The sequence below is a fragment of the Stegostoma tigrinum genome, chromosome 38 (assembly GCF_030684315.1).
Source record: "Stegostoma tigrinum isolate sSteTig4 chromosome 38, sSteTig4.hap1, whole genome shotgun sequence".
Taxonomy (NCBI): Eukaryota; Metazoa; Chordata; class Chondrichthyes; order Orectolobiformes; family Stegostomatidae; genus Stegostoma; species Stegostoma tigrinum.
Window position 1 is genome coordinate 21,154,218 of NC_081391.1, and position 20,325 is coordinate 21,174,542.

At 45.3% G+C, this 20,325-nt stretch overlaps 1 protein-coding gene across 1 annotated transcript; it reads left to right on the plus strand.

Annotated features, from left to right (window-relative positions):
• Positions 1 to 6,835: 6,835 nt before the first annotated feature.
• On the plus strand, positions 6,836 to 9,111 carry LOC132206405 (ferritin, heavy subunit-like). Its single transcript, XM_059640514.1, has 4 exons — positions 6,836 to 6,937; positions 7,905 to 8,051; positions 8,625 to 8,750; positions 8,965 to 9,111. Exons 1-4 carry the CDS (start codon positions 6,836 to 6,838, stop codon positions 9,109 to 9,111), a joined length of 522 nt encoding a protein of 173 aa, XP_059496497.1.
• The last annotated feature ends 11,214 nt before the right edge of the window (positions 9,112 to 20,325 follow it).

Below are 20,325 nucleotides of genomic sequence, written 5' to 3' on the forward strand. Positions count from 1 at the left end.
ATTAATTTGTTATTATTACTTGAAGTGAGCTTTCTGCTTTAGTACTGAGTGGGTGTTCAGATAAGTGGGGTATGGATGCTAGGGCAGTTGCTTGCTCCTCCTGCAAAATGTGGCAGTTGGGAGATGTGGCACACGTCTCCGCTGGCTACATCTGCGGGAAGTGCACCCAGCTACAGCTCCTTGAAAACCGTGTTAGGGAAATGGAGCTGGAGCTGGATGAACTACGGATCATTCGGGAGGCAGAGGGGGTAATTGAGAGGAGTTATCGGGAGTTGGTCACTCCTAAGGCTCAGGACGAGGATAGATGGGTTACAGTTAGGGGGAGGAAAGGGGACAGACAGACAGTGCAGAGATCCCCTGTGGGCATTCCCCTCAGCAATAAGTATACCGTTTTGGATACTGCTGGGGGGGTTGACCTACCAGAGGAAAGCCATAGTAGTCAGTTCTCTGGCACTGAGCCTGACACTGTGGCAAAGAAGGGAAGGGGGCAGAATAGAAAAGTACTCGTGGTAGGGGACTCGATAGTTAGGGGAATCGACAGGAGATTTTGTGGGCAAGATCGGGATTCCCGGAAGGTATGTTGCCTCCCTGGTGCCAGGGTCCGGGACGTCTCCGATCGGGTGTATAAAGTTCTGAAAGGGGAGGGTGAACAGCCAGAAATCGTGTTACATATTGGCACAAATGATATAGCCAGAAATAGGTTTGAGGATATAAAAAGTGATTTCAGGGAGTTAGGATGGAAGCTGCAGAGCAGGACGAACAGAGTAGTGTTCTCTGGTTTACTACCGGTGCCACGAGATAGCGAGGTGAGGAACAGGGAGCGGGCGCAGCTGAACACGTGGCTACGCAGCTGGTGTAGGAGGGAGGGTTTCAGATATGTTGATAATTGGGATGCCTTCTGGGGAAGGTGGGACCTGTACAAGAAGGACGGGTTGCATCTGAACTGGAAGGGGACCAATGTCCTGGGTGGAAGGTTTGCTCGAGTAGTTCGAGAGGGTTTAAACTAGTATGGCAGGGGGGTGGGAACCTGAGCTGTATACCAGAGGTGAGCGTTGATGCAGGTGAGGCAGTAGCAAGAGGTAGACCAGCTAGTGGGAAGGATTTTCCTGGGAAGGAACCAAGGGATCGGTTAAAGTGTGTTTGCTTTAATGCAAGGAGTATCAGGAATAAAAGTGATGAACTTAGAGCATGGATCAGTACCTGGTGCTATGATGTTGTGGCCATAACAGAGACATGGGTTTCTCATGGGCTGGAATGGTTGCTGGATATTCCAGGGTTTAGAACATTTAAAAAGAATAGGGAGGGGGGAAAAAGAGGAGGGGGTGTAGCACTACTAATCAGAGAGGGTATCACAGCTACAGAAGCTTCCATTGTCGAGGAAGATCTGCCTACTGAGTCAGTATGGGTGGAAATTAGGAACAGCAAGGGAGTAGTCACCTCGTTAGGGGTTTACTACAGGCCCCCCAATAGCAGCAGGGAGATTGTAGAAAGCATAGGTCGACAGATTTTGGAAAAGTGTGCACGCAGTAGGGTTGTTGTAATGGGTGACTTTAACTTTCCTAATATTGATTGGAACCTCCTTCGAGCAGAAGGATTTGAATGGAGCTGTTTTTGTAAGGTGTGTTCAGGAGGGTTTCCTAACGCAGTACGTTGACAGGCCGACGAGGGGAGAGGCCATTCTAGACTTGGTGCTCGGAAACGAGCCGGGGCAGGTATCAGATCTTGTGGTGGGAGAGCATTTTGGTGATAGTGACCATAACACTCTCTCATTCTACATAGCTATGGAGAAGGAGAGGATTAGGCAGAATGGGAGGATATTTAATTGGGGAAGAGGAAACTATGATGCGATTAGACACGAGTTAGGAAGCATGGACTGGGAGCAGTTGTTCCATGGTAAGGGAACTATAGACATGTGGAGATGGTTTAAGGAACAGTTGTTGGGAGTGATGAGTAAATATGTCCCTCTGAGACAGGCAAGACGGGGTAAGATAAAGGAACCTTGGATGACGAGAGCGGTGGAGCTTCTAGTGAAAAGGAAGAAGGTAGCTTACATAAGGTGGAGGAAGCTAGGGTCAAGTTCAGCTAGAGAGGATTACATGCAGGCAAGGAAGGAGCTCAAAAATGGTCTGAGGAGAGCCAGGAGGGGGCACGAGAAAGGCTTGGCAGAAGGAATCCGGGAAAACACAAAGGCATTTTACACTTACGTGAGGAATAAGAGAATGGTCAAAGAAAGAGTAGGGCCGATCAGGGATAGCATAGGGAACTTGTGTGTGGAGCCTGAGGAGGTAGGGGAAGCCCTAAATGAGTTTTTTGCTTCTGTCTTTACGAAAGAAACGACCTGTGTAGTGAATGAAACCTTTTGAAGAGCAGGTGTGCATGCTGGAATGGATAGAGATAGAGGAAGCTGATGTACTGAAAATTTTGTCAAACATTAAGATTGACAAGTCGCCAGGCCCGGATCAGATTTGTCCTCGGCTGCTTTGGGAAGCGAGAAATGCAATTGCTTCGCCACTTGCGAAGATCTTTGCATCCTCGCTCTCCACTGGAGTCGTACCTGAGGACTGGAGAGAGGCAAATGTAATTCCTCTCTTCAAGAAAGGAAATAGGGAAATCCCCGGCAATTATAGACCGGTAAGTCTCACGTCTGTCGTCTGCAAGGTGTTAGAAAGGATTCTGAGGGATAAGATTTATGACCATCTGGAAGAGCATGGCTTGATCAAATACAGTCAACACGGCTTTGTGAGGGGTAGGTCATGCCTTACAAACCTTATCGAGTTTTTTGAGGATGTGACTAGTAAGGTTGATGAGGGTCAAGCTGTGGATGTGGTGTATATGGACTTCAGTAAGGCATTTGATAAGGTTCCCCATGGAAGGCTCATTCAGAAGGTCAGGAGGAATGGGATACAGGGGAACTTAGCTGCTTGGATACAGAATTGGCTGGCCAACAGAAGACAGCGAGTGGTAGTAGAAGGAAAATATTCTGCCTGGAAGTCAGTGGTGAGTGGGGTTCCACAGGGCTCTGTCCTTGGGCCTCTACTGTTTGTAATTTTTATTAATGACTTGGACGAGGGAATTGAAGGATGGGTCAGCAAGTTTGCAGACGACACAAAGGTCGGAGGTGTCGTTGACAGTGTAGAGGGCTGTTGTAGGCTGCAGCGGGACATTGACAGGATGCAGAGATGGGCTGAGAGGTGGCAGATGGAGTTCAACCTGGATAAATGCGAGGTGATGCATTTTGGAAGGTCGAATTTGAAAACTGAGTACAGGATTAAGGATAGGATTCTTGGCAGCGTGGAGGAACAGAGGGATCTTGGTGTGCAGATACATAGATCCCTTAAAATGGCCACCCAAGTGGACAGGGTTGTTAAGAAAGCATATGGTGTTTTGGCTTTCATTAACAGGGGGATTGAGTTTAAGAGTCGTGAGATCTTGTTGCAGCTCTATAAAACTTTGGTTAGACCGCACTTGGAATACTGCGTCCAGTTCTGGGCGCCCTATTATAGGAAAGATGTGGATGCTTTGGAGAGGGTTCAGAGGAGGTTTACCAGGATGCTGCCTGGACTGGAGGGCTTATCTTATGAAGAGAGGTTGACTGAGCTCGGTCTCTTTTCATTGGAGAAAAGGAGGAGGAGAGGGGACCTAATTGAGGTATACAAGATAATGAGAGGCATAGATAGAGTCGATAGCCACAGACTATTTCCCAGGGCAGAAATGGCTAGCACGAGGGGTCATAGTTTTAAGCTGGTTGGTGGAAAGTATAGAGGGGATGTCAGAGGCAGGTTCTTTACGCAGAGAGTTGTGAGAGCATGGAATGCGTTGCCAGCAGCAGTTGTGGAAGCAAGGTCATTGGGGTCATTTAAGAGACTGCTGGACATGCATATGGTCACAGAAATTTGAGGGTGCATCCATGAGGATCAATGGTCGGCACAACATTGTGGGCTGAAGGGCCTGTTCTGTGCTGTACTGTTCTATGTTCTATGTTCTAACACCACGTTCTACACCAAACCACCGATCAGCTGGTGTTGGAAACATCGCTCCCAGGTTCCCTCCCTAACAGCAGTATGGGTTTGATTACACCAAATGGGCAACAGTAATGCAAGAAGGCAAGGCACCACATTCTCTAAACTAATGTTGGCCCTGATCTCTGAGGGGTTCAAATACCTCTGGATGAAGAGGTTTTGGTGAAATGGTCAAGTTCCTGTTCAACCACAGCTGGAGTGCACAGTTCTGGCAGGTTCGACCCAAAGATGGTTATGCACAGAATTTCTGGAAGTAACCTGGACAGAGTGATGGTTAATTCATGATAACGGCTTGTCTAGTCCCTCTGTGTAGGAAGTTAAGGGATGGCTGTAATTGATAATTTTCAGAGGATTAATGGATTTGACAGGGTAGAGAGGAAAGAACCCATTTCTTCTCAATGATCATCTCGGACTGTGCGCAGAATGGGATGACAATGTTCACATTAGAATTACATCATCCAGGATAATATCAAAAACAATTTCTTTGTGGAAAGGACAATATCTGCACACACAGATATTTACTGCACAAGGTTTGATGTTGCCAATCACTTTCCAATTTCAACAAAAAAAAGTGAGTAATGCATTTTTGTCGAAGAAACACAAAGTCAAAACAGGCTCGATGTTACAAATCTGATGTGAGTACAGGAGCTCAGCGACTTTCAGTTTCAAGTATGTGATTATCTGAAAGTGGTCAGGCAGGATGAAGCTGTTATTAATGGAGATTGAGCCACTTTTGTGAACCTTGTGTTTTCAAATTGAGGCATCGAGTATAAAAGCAACGAATTGATGTTACACCTCTACAAATCATTGGTTAGACCACATTTCCATTATGTACTCAGTTCTGGGCGTGACATTCAAGGAAGGATGTGAAAAACCTCAAAAGTGTTCAAAGGTGATTTATTACGATGACCCCAGGAATGGGGAATTTTAGATACACAGAAAGATTAAGGAAAATGGGGGAAATCTCCTTGTAGGTGACCTTATTGACGTGATCAAAACTATGATCAATTTTGTCAGAGTAAAGCAGGATATTCTGATTTCAGCAGTTGACTTGTCAGTGACGAGGGGTCACAGTTTGTCAGTAGGGGAGATCAGAGTGAAATGGTTAGAAAACTCTTTGCTCAGAAAGTTGTTCGGATTTGGAATGTGCTGCCTGGGAGAGTGACGGAGGTCGATTCCATGGTTGGTTTCAGAACAAGAGTTGGATATGTCGTTGGAAGTGACGAATTTAGAGAGTGACAGAGATAGGGCTGGAAAGTGAGACTAATCAGGTAGCTCTTTCAGAAGCTATTACAGGAACGGTGGGCTGAACGGCCTCCTGTTGTGAAAAACGCTCTGAATTTCCACTCAGAAAATTCTGAGAGTTTGGGGACGGGGTTTGAATTCCACCTGTAGAAGGCACCTTTAATGTGGGAAAGCTGTTACACGCCAGCAGAGACATGGTCCTTTACACAAGGTAGACCCAGTTCCACTGGCAAAGAAATGTTGACTGGGGATCCCCCCACTGCTGACCAACACCCACTGTCACAGCCAACGATCGCACACACCTATCTTCCACCTGGATGGCCGCTGGGGACTGGTTTTGCATTGCACTTTATCAGGACCCTCCCCTCGATCGTACCATCCTGGGTGGCCCTGCCAGGAGGTGAAATCCTCTTCACTTATCACTCTGAGAACCAACAGAACACTCGAGGCTTTCCATCACTGCGAGGTGACAATCCACGGGCAGGAGCTGGAGGCAGGGAGATTCTGCTCAGGTACAGACCCACCACAGAATCGGAGAATTGTTATGGCACAGCAGGAGGCCATTCGGTCCTTTGTGCCTGTACCTGTTCTGGTTGTTTTCTAAATCTGCCTGTAGAGATGATTTAAGATCTCTGGATCTGGTAGGAACTTGTACCAAGGCCTCCTGGTCCACAGCTAGGGACATGACCCCTTAACCACAAGACCCTGGCTGCGCTAGTTGCACAAACGTGGAATCATAGAAAATAAATGTTGAGTCGGCCATTCATCCCTTCCAGCCTGCTCTGCCATTCCATGTGATTGTGGCTGATTCCATAACTCAGCACCATATTCTCACCCTCTCTGCATTCCCTTTTGATCCAGCCCTCAAAGCTCTCCCCAATTCCTGTTTTGGCTTCAATCCTTTTCTGTGGCAGAGAATTCCACAGGATCCACCACCCCGCCCCCCGAGGTGAAGAGATTTCTCCTCACCTCAGTTCTAAATGTATCCTTAGACTGCAAACCCTGGTCCTGAACTCCCCCATAATCAGGAACATCCTTCCTGTCTTTTCCACAGCTGACACTGTTACAATTTTCTATGATCCAGAGACAATTTCCCAACTTTCTTTCCCAAATCCCAGCATAACAAGCTGAGAAACTGATGCCCCTCTTCCTCATTGAATCCCTCGTGCAGTTGCTCACAACCACCTTAATTAAAAAAAATGTGAAAACTTTTCTCAAACCAAATTGACTTATTTTAAAAAAGAACCAAATGACCCATGACCTGATTGAGTGGTGCAGAAGGTTTGAGATGCCGAATGGCCTCCTGCTGTTCCAATCACAGAATAACCATCCAGACCTGGCTCTCATCTCCTCCTCTGATCAGCTCTGCTTAACACACCCTCCCCCTCTCTCTCATTGGTGCCTGTATGCAGGGGTGGTTCCTGATTGGCCACCAGCAACTGTCAGTCATCATCAGTTCTGCCTCTCTGTGTGACTGCAGGATGGTCCCAGGACTATAAATACAAGAGCCTGTGGGAGAGAGAGACTTAGTTCTAGAGTTTTCTTGGTGCTTGTGAGCAGGAATAGTGAAGATGGTTTCCCAAGTGTGTCAGAACTACCACCAGGACTGTGAGGATGCTGTTAACAAGCAGATCAACCTGGAGCTCTATTCCTCCTATGTTTACCTCTCCATGGTGAGCTTTGTGGAATTGAAGCCTGTGCTATGATAGTGTTGACCTGTTTGGTTTTTATGCTGGGTTAATGAATTAGCTGTAACATGTATTATTTTCTGTGGCCCTTCCCCTGTTGTAATCTAGTGCAGGTCTTATCACTGACTCTCTGTTCAAAACTTGACCACTGTCTTCATGTCCAACTGGCTCCTGGATGTGGATGCCCAGCTTGCTGTCTCTGGACAATGTAACCCTTGGTGATTTTTTTCATCTAACTCTGGAGGGATGATCTGGTCTTGGTCAATAATTAATTTTTGTCAAACTTTGGTTGTATTCCTTTTCTTAACAAAAGCTTTTCCTGACACAAATATACTCCTTTTTTCAAACCTTGCCCTATTCACCGGACTGTCTTGTGCTCAAGATGTCAAGTTCCCTGAACTAAAAGAACAGCTGCTGCTAGACATTAAACACTAACAAAAATAGCTAGAAAAGCTCTACAGAGCTGGAAGAAATCCAAGCTCTGGGTCCATTGACCCTTTCTCAGAAGTGGCTTTGAGCTATGCAATGTGAGGAAAGGGGCACATTTTCAGACTATGTATGTGTTTTTTTTTCTTTCTCTCTCTAACAAAGCAGTTAAAATTCTGTGGAGTGGGTGGTAGGACACTGCGGTTATTCAGGTGGGTGATAGTGATAATGAGACTGCTGACTGAGCTTTCTGGTTGTGTTAATGAACACATGTCCCTTCATTCAGTTGGACAGGGGCCGAACTGGTCTCCACCTCCTGAACAATAGTGTTTCTAACCTGCAGAGCACGGATGTCTAATGGCTCTAGACAGCTCTCCCCTTCATCATCCATGGAAGGTGACTTCCTGCTTTGTCTGTTTTTTTAACCACTTAAATGTGGAATCCAGATGGTGCCCAGGTTAGTTCCAGAGTGAGGAGTGTCATTCATGAATTTCAGACAGTTTCCTTTCAGCCTCTCTTCCCACAGTTCTCTTACTTTGACCGGGATGATGTTGCCCTGCATCACTTTGCTGAGTTCTTCAAGGAGCAGTCCCATGAGGAACGGGAACACGCTGAGAAACTGATGGCATTCCAGAATAAACGTGGAGGTCGAGTCCTCCTGCAGGACATTAAGGTTAGATTCTGAAGCCTTCTGTTTGCAGCTTTTTGTGAGCAGCTACAATCGACTGGTATCTCCATCTATTTAGCTTTAGCCTTGAACAAATACTGTGTGAAGGGGAGGGTGTTCACCAAAATAGGATTCCTTTAGGTTGAAAGGAAATACTCTGCACTTATGAGGGCAATTGAGAGGAACCAGAATAGTGAGTAGATATCAATGTGAATGACTCTCCTTCAGACAGAATGAGGTAACAAAAGCTAAGACAGGAAATTGTTGCACTGTGGAAAGTAGCAGTGTCCAGCCTTTCTGAATCTGGAAGATGTTTCTAACACCACAATAGTGAAGCCAGGAACTACTTCCATTGGTACCTATTCTCTACATGTGAATTCTGAGAATCTACATTAACAGTAGAATGTGTTTAGAAAATTTGTTATTCCCTCAGTACAAAATCTAGTTGTTGTCTTCAAATTCAAGTTGGTTTGCAGTACCTCCCCTACAATGATGAGGGATAACTAACTGATCAGATGTAGACTAATGATACAACTGCCTGCTGAACTGTGCTTTCTGTTCCTGCTTCCCTCCCTCCAGAAGCCAGAGCAGGATGAGTGGGGCAGTGGTCTGGAGGCAATGCAGAGAGCTCTGCAGATGGAGAAGGATGTGAACCAGAGTCTGCTGGATCTGCACAAACTCGCCTCTGGCCACACTGACCCTCATGTGAGTTTGTAAACTTTCTTCTTGGAAGAAAGTGGTGTGTTTGTGCACTCTCTGGGTAAAAATCCAATTACCTTCTCCCAGCCTCCTGCAGGCTGTTAAAACAAACTTACAAATGCATCACCTCAGTGGACCTCCACCTGGTTGTGATGGTCACATCTGTCATGGGGGTCACTTTCAGACACTTTTGATCCTCTGGATTAATTTTCTCTTCCAGCTGTGTGACTTCCTGGAGAGGCAATACTTGGATGAGCAAGTGAAGATGATCAAGAAGCTGGGAGATCACATCACCAACCTGAAGAGACTGGGAGCCCCTGACAATGGCATGGGAGAGTACCTGTTTGACAGGCTCACACTCGGCTGAATGGGGTCAATAATGTGTATGTTGTACATGGTGACATAATGCTAGTAACTTGGTTGTGCTCTGTGCAAATTAAAATAGTGTTCACCATGCAACTGAGTACTTTGCATAATTTCACAGCTGCTTCTGGCTCTTGGTATTGCTGTTTGACACCTGATCATGAAGTGTTTTTCTGTTCTGATTAACCTTTGATTCAATGCCTGCCCCACTGGCTTGCTCCTTTTCTCTTGTTTGTAGGAATTAGGTGGGCAATCCTTGTAGTGGAAATTCCACAAGTGTTCAGTTTGGGTTTTTTTGGCTAGTAAGCAGTGTTGTATTGACTTCTTTATTCCAAACCAGCTTCTGGTCAATATCTTCAGTGAAACCAGCCCCCTGTCTCAATGTTAGACACTGCCCTTGCAAATGTTTAGGTCTCTTTTGTAAATCAGCAGGGGCAGGAAATAGCAAGTTTGGGGAGCATCTGTGGAGAGAAAACTGTTCAGTCCCAGGACCCAAGCTTTCCAGCAATTTTGTTGTCGCACTTCAAATCTAATGATTTGAGCATACATTCACTCTTTTTGGAACAGGAATATATATAGCAGAACATCCAGCATTTCAGATGCACTGATCTTTAGCATTTAGATAAGCAATTGTGTCCAGATGTGGGAAATTGGTTTCTCTCTTTTGCTGCGGTGGTGGAAGGAGTGAGGGCAGTGGCTGTTTGTAGGAGAATGGCAAAGTTTATTTTCTTGTGTATCAGTCTCTCTGCTTCTAGACAATGATCCTGATTACGTAATGAAGCAGTCCCCACCTTCGAGCCCCTGTGCTAGAACTTCATCACTTCTCTGCAGTCTAAGGACGCCAAATGCTCATGACACCAGGAGAAAATAAAGCTCGAACCCAAATGCCACTGGCAGAAAGCAGCAGTTCCTATTCTTAGCAAGGAAATAAGCTCTCCTGATGTAGATTGACTGACTGGAATGTACCTACACCTGCAGAGCACTCTGGCTGCCGAATTACTGATGCTCAGGGGTGACAGATTCCTTTATAAAAAGGATGAGGATGTCTCTGAGCTGACACCATTTATCCATTTCCGATTGCCCCCCGCCAAAGCCAGGTCAGAGTGTCACGCTTTGCTGTGGTTGCAGTGTCATATGCAGGCCAGACTAAGTAAGGATGCATTTTTGACACTGAATTTAATGCTACTCATCAGTTTCTTAATTCTAGAACTCGAGAGTTGTTGCACAGAATTAGAAGATCAGTCCACCACTCCAGAAATGTGATGGCCTCCCGCTCCCACCAGCCACGAGATTCATTCTTTGCACCACTGACACACACAGAGTACACTGTGTACTGCCTCCCAAAAGCTGCAGAAATCCACCATCGCTCCTGAGACAATACTTTCCATAGCCCTAATTACGTGCCATGGGAGAAAAGCATCTGATACAGGGGAACACCACCCCCTCTAACTACTCCACCAAGCGACATGCCATCCTGAGTTGGAAACGTGACCCGCCATGCTCCAGGGTCGGTGGATCAGAATCCTGGAATTCCCTCACTCAGAACATTATGGATCTGACGACAGCAAATAGGCAACAGCAATTCAAGAAGGAAAGCCACCACATTCTCTCATGGTGAGCCTGATCTCAGACCGGGTCCAATACCTCGGGATGGGCCTTCTTTTGTGAAATTGTCAAGTCCTAGTTCAACCCCATCTGGAGTGCACTGTTCCAGTAGGTTCAATCCAAAGATGCTTATGCACAGAATTTCTGGAATGAACCTGGGCAGAAAGTTAATTGGCTACGATGATAATAGTTTTCCCAAGTCTCTCGGTGTAGAAGTGGAAGGGATGTCTGTGCTTGAAATTTACAAGTGGATTCATGGATTTGATAGGGTAGATAGAGAGATCCTGCTTCTTTTCAATTCCATTCCAGGACCGAGAGTGGGGAATATGATTACATTCCTAGTAGTAGAAGTAAATCATCCATGATAAAGCAAAAAACAGCTGCTTTTTGGAAAGGATAATATGTGAATGAGCAGTTAGATATTTATTCGGTAGGATATTGATGTTGCCAATCACTTTCCCATTGCAACATATGACCAAACAGGTAGATGAGAGAAAACCGGTTGATGTGGTGTATATGGATTTCGGCAAGGCTTTCGATTAGGCTATTGTACAAAATACGGAGGAATGGGATTGTGGGAGATATAGCAGTTTGGATCAGAAATTGGCTTGCTGAAAGAAGACAGCGTGGTGGTTGATGGGAAATGTTCATCCTAGAGACCGGTTACTCGCGGTGTACCGCAAGGGTCGGTGCTGGGTCCACTGCTGTTTGTCATTTTTATAAACGTAGAAGGATGGGTTAGTAAATTTGCAGACGACACGAAGGTCGGTGGAGATGTGGATAGTGACGAAGAATGTTGTAGGTTACAGAGAGACGTAGATAAGTTGCAGAGCTGGGCTGAGAGGTGGCAAACGGAGGTTAATGCGGACAAGTGTGAGGTGTTGTACTTTGGTAGGAGGAACCGGAAGGCAAAGTACTGTAAGATTCTTGGTAGTGTAGATGAGCAGAGAGATCTCGGTGACCATGTACACAGATCCTTGAAAGTTGCCACCCAGGTTGACAGGGTTGTTAAGAAGGCATACAGTGTTTTAGCTTTTATGAATCCAGGGATCATGTTCCGGAACCAAGAGGTTATGCTGCAGCTGTACAAAACTCTGGTGCGGCCGCACTTGGAGCATTGCGTACAATTCTGGTCACCGCATTATAAGAAGGATGTGGAAGTTTTGGAAAGGGTGCAGAGGAGGTTTACTAGGATGTTGCCTGGTATGGAGGGAAAGTCTTACGAGGAAAGGCTGAGGGACTTGAGGCTGTTCTCGTTAGAGAGAAGAAGGTTGAGAGGTGACTTAATTGAGACATATAAGATAATCAAAGGGTTAGACAGGTTGGATAGGGAGAGCCTTTTCCCTAGGACGGAAACGGCGAGCACGAGGGGGCATAGCTTTAAATTGAGGGGTGAAAGATATAGGACAGATGTCAGAGGTAGTTGCTTTACTCAGAGAATAGGAAGGGTATGGAACGCTTTGCCTACAACGGTCGTAGATTCACCAACTTTAAGTACATTTAAGTCGTCATTGGACAAGCATATGGACGTACGTGGAATAGTGTTGGTTAGATGAGCTTCAGATCGGTATGACAGGTCGGCACAACGTCAGGGCCGAAGGGCCTGTACTGTGCTGTAATGTTCTATGTTCTATAACATAAAAGATTAATGCATTTTGGTTGAGAAACATAGAAAGACAAAACAGGCTCGATGTTACAAATCTGAGGTGAGTACGGGAGCAGAGGGACTTTGGGTTTCAAGTATGTGATTATCTGAAAGTGGCCGAGCGGGACTAACCTGCTATGAAGAAGGCTTTTGTGAAATGTGTGTTTTCAAATAGATGCGGAGAGTATAAAAGCGAGGAATAGATGTTACACCTCCACAAATCATGGGTTAGACCACATTTGCAGTACTGTGTTCAGTTCTGGGCATGGTATTTAAGGAAGGACATTAAAGCCCTCGACAGAGTTCAAAGGGCATTTACGAGAATGACACCAGGAATGAGGGATTTCAGATACAAGGAAAGATGAAGGAAATTGGGATAAATCTCCTTGAAGCATAGTTGATTAAGAGGTGTCCCCGTTGAAGTGACAAAAATAATGAACATTCTGGCATGTAAAGGAGGATATCCTGTTTTCACCAGTTGATACGGCAGTGATGAGGGGTCACAATTTGTCAGTAAGGGAGCTCTGAGATGAGGACAAACCTCTCTATTCAGAAGGTTGTTAGGATTTGGAATCTGATGCCTGGGAGAGTGGCGGAGGTAGATCCCATAGGTGGCTTCAAAACAAGAGCTGGATATATACTTGGGAGTGACGAATATAGAGGGTGTAGGGCTGGAGAGGGGGACTAGGTGGGTAGCTCTTTCGGAAGCCGATACGGACATGATGGGCTGAATGGCCTCTGTCGTTAAAAATCCTCTGAATGTCCACCCAGGAACTTTTGTAAATTTTGGGTTTGTATTCCTCTCAGTCTTAAATGTCCAACCCAGTCCTCTTACATCAGGATACCCTGATCCTGGACTCCCCCATCATTGGGAACATCCTTCCTGTCCTTGCCCCGTCTGATCCTGTCACAGTTTTCTATGACCCAGAGCCAATTTGCCACCTTTCTGTCTCATATCCCAGCACAACAGGCTGAGAAACTGACACCTCTTCTTCATTGACTTCCTCGTGCAGTTTGTCACAACCGCCTTAATTTAGAAACAAAATGTTAAAGCTTTTTTCAATTGCCAGTCATCATCAGTTCTGCCCTTCTCTGCGTCAGTGCGGGATGGCCCCCAGGAGTATAAATACAGAGCTTGTCGGGGAGCAACTCAGTTCTAGGGTGGTCTTGGTTTTAATGAACAAGGCTAGTGATGATGGCCTCCCAAGTGTGTCAGACCTACCACAAGGACTGTGAGGATGCTGTGAACAAACAGATCAACCTGGAGCTTTATTCCTCCTATGTTTACCTCTCCATGGTGAGACTTGTGATCTTGAATGGTCTATTTCAGTGTTAGGGCTGTGATATGATTGTACTGAGCCTTTAAGTGGCTTCTTGCTCAATGATTTAGTACTACCATATATCTTGTCTGTTGTCCTTCCTGGAATGAATCCTGTGAGTGCTCTTAATACTAATTCTGTAGCAATTTTAAGCTTGTCTTGTGTTGGAGCTGGCTCTTGTCTAGGAGTCCCCAGTATGTTGTAATTCTGGGCAGAGCACATTTTTGGTGCTGAGGGATGGCCTGGTTCTGCTTCTCAATTCAACTCCTCCTTCCATGTTGATATCAATGGCCCATTTATATTTGAAATCATTTACATCCTTGTGGAAGCCTGCATCAGTCCAAATCTAACTTTTTATATCTTGTCCTTTTAATGAAGCCTTTTTTTTAATAAGCATCCTAACTGTGATTAACTACTGGAAATAAAAGACTAAAATGAGCTGCTGGAAAAGCTTAGTGGGTCTGGTAGGATCTGTGGTGAGAAATCAGTTCCTGTTTTTGGTCCGGTGACCTTTCCTTCATGGTTTTTAGTTGCTAATTATGAGGAGCAGACTTTTTCCACTCCCAAGATGGATTATCTGGAACAAAAATCAGTCACTGTCTCTGTGCAGATGAGGTGTTCGGACAGTGGGGCTAAATCAGATGAGTGATGTTGGTAATGTGAGGAGCTCAGATTTCAGCTTCTCTTGGTCAACATGCACATGTCCCTTCGTTCTGTTGGACAATGCCCTGATTGGCTTCCAGCACTGGGTAATAGTGTTTCTGACCTGCAGTGCAGGGATGTCTAATGCCTGTTGCCAGCTGTGACCGTCACCGTGCACTGTCTCACCAAGTCACCGACCAGCGGTTGTAGCAGGTGCTACTTAATCTTTATTTCTAGATGTTTGAACAAATGTCTGTCTAGTTTAGTTTATGGATGACCATAAATGTAAATACCTGTCTTCTTACTGTCCATCTAACTTCCATTTCGTGAGCAAAACCAAGCTGAATTGAGTGAAATTTACTTCCCATTTTGTCTGTTTGCAGTTCTCTCTCTTTGACCGGGATGATGTTGCCCTCCATCACTTTGCTGAGTTCTTCAAGGAGCAGTCCCATGAGGAGCGGGAACACGCTGAGAAACTGATGGCATTCCAGAATAAACGTGGAGGCTGAGTCCTCCTGCAGGACATCAAGGTTGGATTCTGAGAATGTCTGTCTGTTTGCAGCTTTTTGAGCAGCTACAATCGACTGGTATCTCCATCTATTTAGCTTCAGGATTGATCAAATACTATGTCAAGGGCAAGTTGTTCACCAAAACAGGATTTGTTTAGGGAAAAGGGAAATACTTTGCATTTGTGACTCAATAGCAGAAGGCAATTCAGATGATCCAGGCTACTGGATGGTGAGCACATGTCCCTGTATGTGACTCTATATGGACAAGGTGAGGTAACAAAAGGTAAGGCTGAGAACTTGCAGCTACAAAAAGCAGCAGCATCCAACCTCACTACATCCAGAAGAGGTTTGTAATGCCTTGGGACCATTCTGGTCACTACATCAAACAGTAAAGCAAGGGATTACTTCCATTGCGACTGATTCTAGATACGACTTCTTTCAGAATTCACAGTAACAGTGGGATATGTTAACATTTCTTTATTCTCAGACCAGCATAAAATCTAGAGGGTTTTTGTATCCAAGTAAAATTTTTTGTCTGAATGTAACCCCTGGAAATGATGAGGGATAACTAACTGATCAGATGTAGACTAATGATAGAACTGCCTGCTGAGCTGTGCTTTCTGTTCCTGCTTCCCTCGCTTCAGAAGCCAGAGCAGGATGAGTGCAGCAATGGTCTGGAGGTGATGCAGAGAGCTCTGCAGATGGAGAAGGATGTGAACCAGAGTCTGCTGGATCTGCACAAACTTGCCTCTGACCACATAGACCCTCATGTGAGGTTTTATCCCTTTCCTGGTAGAAAGTGATCTGTTTGTGTACTTCCAGGGTGGGGAATCCAATTATTTTTCTACCTGCCTCCTGCAGGATGTTTAAACAAAACCTTGTGAAGGCATCACTTGCATGCCCCTCCCCCATAGGGAGGTGATGGTCACTTCTGTCATGGGAGGTCACTGACATTTTTTGATCCTTGTTGGATTAATTTTGTCTTCCAGCTGTGATTTCATGGAGAGGCACTACTTGGATAAGTAAGTGAAGATGATCAAGAAGCTGGGAGATCACATCACCAACCTGAAGAGACTGGGAGCCCCTGACAATGGCATGGGAGAGTACCTGTTTGACAGGTTCTCACTCAGCTGAATGGGGTCAATATCTATCTGTTGTACATGGTGACCTCATTCTACTAAATGACTAGTTGTTCTCTGAGCAAATTAAAAGAGTGTTCACCATGGAACTGAGTACAGTGTGTAATTTTCATAGCTTCCGGTTCTTGGAGGTTTTTTGTGTTTTAACATCTGGTAATCAAATCCATTTTCTGTTCTTTCTTGCAACCTTTGATTCAATGCCTGCCCCAGTAATTTGCTCGGTGTTTGCTTCTGCTGAGAGTCTGTAGGGATTGAGTGGGCAATCTTGTCCTTGGAAATGCCACAACTGGCAAATATCTGCATTGCAGACAATGCCACAACAAAATCTGTCCTCAGCTTTCCCAGGACAATTTTTCAGGACCAGCTTCGGCTCAAAACCATGACTGAAATCTGTCCTGTGCCTAAACATTAGGCATTGCCAAGGCCCGTCCATTCATTCAATCTTCAGCATTTTTGGAAAAACCAAGCTGACACTGGAAACCAGGAACAAAAGCTGCTGGGAAATCTCAGGTTTGGTAGTGAGAGGTGTTGAACAGAACCGGGACATGAGACACGTGTTTATCTCTTGAATGATTTTGTTGCCAGGCCATGAGGTGTTTTCCACCTACTTGTTCTCTTGCTTAAATCCTACTGACTTTAATAGGTCACAAAATTCCTCATTACAAGGATATAAAGTTGACCAATCGTGCAAGGTACACCTGCTTTTCTGCAACTGTTTACCATTTACATGTTTCCTGAGCTAGAGAATTGTTTCTCTAGTATGTCCTTTCCATTCAGTAGAATGAAAGCTCTGCTTTCTCCCTGACAATGCTAATGACTATGGCCTCTATTAGGCAATGAAGCAGTGCCCACCTTCTAAAGCATCTGCTGTAACTCCTGTCCTTGCTCTGCAATGCAAAGGTGACAAATGCTGAGGACACCTGATGACAATAAAGCAAAAACCAAAATACCACTTGCAGAAGTCAGTAGTTCCAATTTCCTTTACATTTAATTGTGAAGAAAATCAGCTTTCTGATGTAATCTGGCCTCCATGTGGCTCCACACACGCTGCATTGGGTCTAGCTCATTGCTGTCAATCACAATCAGTCACTGGTTTCTAATGGATGACCACTGACAATTCCTTGACAGGATAAGGATGTCACTGACCAGGCAGCATTTATCCTCTGTCTGAACTGCCCATGGGCCCATTAGTCAACTACAGTGCTTTAGGCTTGGTGTCATATACTGGCCAGACCAGGTAAGGATGGCAGTTTGGCAGTTCCCTTCCCTGAATGACTTCAGTGAAAAGGATATTTTATTCAGACTAGGAATTGCATGCTCATTTTTAGGTTCATAATGCCCGAAGAGAGTTTTTCAGACAGAATCAGGACAATGGGCCTCAGTCCCACACTCCAGAAGCTTAAGAGTTGCCAGCTCAGAGCAGCCACGAGATTCACTCCTTCCACCACTGACACACAGGGACTGCAATGTGTACTATCACCAAATGTTGTAGAAATCCACCAAAGCTCCTTAGACAACACCTTCCAAAGCCCCCATTACTTGCCATGGGACAAGGGCAGCAAATACATGGAGCACAACCGCCTCTAAGTTCTACACCAAGCCATTCACCATCCTGAATTGGAAACATGGTCCCATTCCCCTAGTGTGCTGGATCAGAATCCTGGAATTCCCTCCCTAACAGCATTGGGGATCTGCCTACACCAAATGGGCAACAGCAATTCAAGAAGGCAAGCCACCACATTCTCTCATCTAATGTTAGGCCTGATCTCTGAGGGTTTCAACTACCTCTGGCTGATGGTTCTTTTGTGAAATTGTCTAGTTCTAGCTCAACCACAGCTGGAGTGCTCAGTTCTAACAGCTTCGACCCAAAGATGGTTATGCACAGAATTTCTGCAATGAACTTGGACAGAGAGCTGGTTCATTGATGATAACGGTTTGTCCCAGTCCCTCTGTGTAGAAGGTTAAGGGATGGCTGTGTTTGAAATTTCAAAGAGGATTAATGGATTTGACAGAGTGGACAGACAGAATCTGTTTCTTGTCTATGGTCATTGAGGACTGTGTGCAAAATAGGATTATAATTTTCACATTACAACTAAATCATCCAGGATAGTGTCAAAAACAGCTTCTTTGTGGAGAAGATAATATGTGCACGTGCTGTTAGATATTTATTGGGTAAGGCTTGACTTTGACAATCACTTTCTAATTTCAACACTAAAAATATGTGAATAACACATTTTGTTTGAGAAACATAGAAAGACAAAACAGGCTCAATGTTCCAAATCTGATGTGAGTACAGGAGCAGAGAGACTTTGGGTTTCAAATATGTGATTATCTGAAAGTGACCAGCCAAGATAATGCTGTTATTGAGAAGGCTGTGGTGAACCAAGCATGTGGATGAGGGAAGGGCAGTTGACGTGGTGTACATGGACTTCAGTAAAGCCTTTGATAAGGTTCCACATGGTAGGCTATTGGAGAAAATACAGAGGCAGAGGATTGAGGGAGATTTAGCAGTTTGGATTAGAAACTGGCTTTCTGTAAGAAGGCAACGAGTGGTGGTTGATGGAAAATATCCAGCCTGGAGTCAGGTCACTCGTAGTGTGCCTCAAGGATCTGCTTTAGGACCACTGCTGTTTGTCATTTTTATAAATGACTTGGACGCAGGCATAGGTGGATGGGTTAGTAAGTTTGCAGATGACACTAAAGTCGGTGGAGTGGTGGACGGTGTGGAAGAATGTTGCACGTTGCAGGGAGACTTGGATAAACTGCAGAATTGGGCTGAAAGGTGGCAAATGGAGTTCAATGCAGATAAATGTGAGTTGATTCAATTTTGGGTGAATAACAGGAAGGCAGAATACTGGGTCAATGGAAAGATTCTTGGCAGTGCGGATGTGCAGATAGATCTTGGTGTCCATGTACATAGATCCCTGAAAGTTGTCACCCAGATTGATAATGCTGATAAGAAGGCTTACCGTGTGTTAGGTTTTATTGGTAGAGGGATTGAGTTCCGGAGCCGTGATGTCATGCTGCAACTGTACAAAACGCTAGTGCGGCCTCATTTGGAATATTGCGTGCAGTTCTGGTCACCCCGTTACAGGAAGGATGTGGAAGCATTGGGAAAGGTGCAGAGGAGATTTACCAGGATGTTGCCTGGTCTGGAGCGCAGGCCCTATGAAGAAACGCTGAGGGACTTGGATCTGTTCTCATTGGAGAGAAGTAGGCTAAGAGGGGATTTAATAGAGACATACAAGATGATCAGAGGATTAGATAGGGTGGACAGTGAGAGTCTTTTTCCGAGGATGATGACTTCAACTTGTACAAGGGGGCATAGCTACAAATTGCAGGGTGATACATTTAAGACATTTGTCAGAGGCAGGTTCTTTGCTCAGAGAGTGGTAAGGGCGTGGAAAGCCCTGCCTGCCAATGTAGTTAACTCAGCCACGTTAGGGGCATTTAAACAGTCCTTGGATAAGCATATGGATGGTGACGTGATTGTGTAGGAGGTGGGGCTTGGATTAGCTCACAGGTCGGCGCAACATCGAGGGCCGAAGGGCCCGTTCTGCGCTGTATTGTTCTATGAGCCTTGTGTTTTCAAATTGAGGCATCGAGCATAAAAGCAAGGAATTGATGATACCCCTCTACAACTCATTGGTTAGACCACATTTGCAGTGATGTGCTCAGTTCTGGGCGTGGCTTTTCAGGAAGGGCATTCAAGCCCTGGACAGAGTTCAAAGGTGATTTATAATAATGACACCTGGAATGGGGAATTTCAGACACACGGAAAGATTAAAGAAATTGCGCTCTATTCTCCTTGGAGCAAGAAGCACTTGTTGAAGTGATCAAAATTATCACCAATTCTGTCAGGGTAAAGGGGGATATTCTGTTTTCACCAGTGGATACGTTAGTGACGAGGGGTCACAATTTGTCAGTGAGGGAGCTCACAGTGAGAGGAGGAGAAACCTCTTCACTCAGAAAGTTGGTAGGGTTTGGTATGCGTAGCTGACAGGAGTGATGGACGCAGATTCCACAGGTGGCTTTAGAAAAGCAGCTGTATACATATATGGAAGTGGCAAATTTAGAGGGATACAGACATAGGGCTGGAGAGTGGGGCTGGGTGTGGAATGCTTTCAGAAGCTGAATCAGGCACGATGGGCCAAATGGCCTCCTATCATTAAAAATCCTCTGCATGTTCCCCCAGGAAATTCTCAGAGTTTGGAGAGGGCCTTTGTACTCCTCTCAGTGGGCACCTGTACAAGGCACCTTTAATGTGGGAAAGCTGTTACACATCAGCAGAGACATGGTCCTTTACACAAGGTAGACCCAGTTCCACTGGCAAAGAAATGTTGACTGGGGATCCCCCAA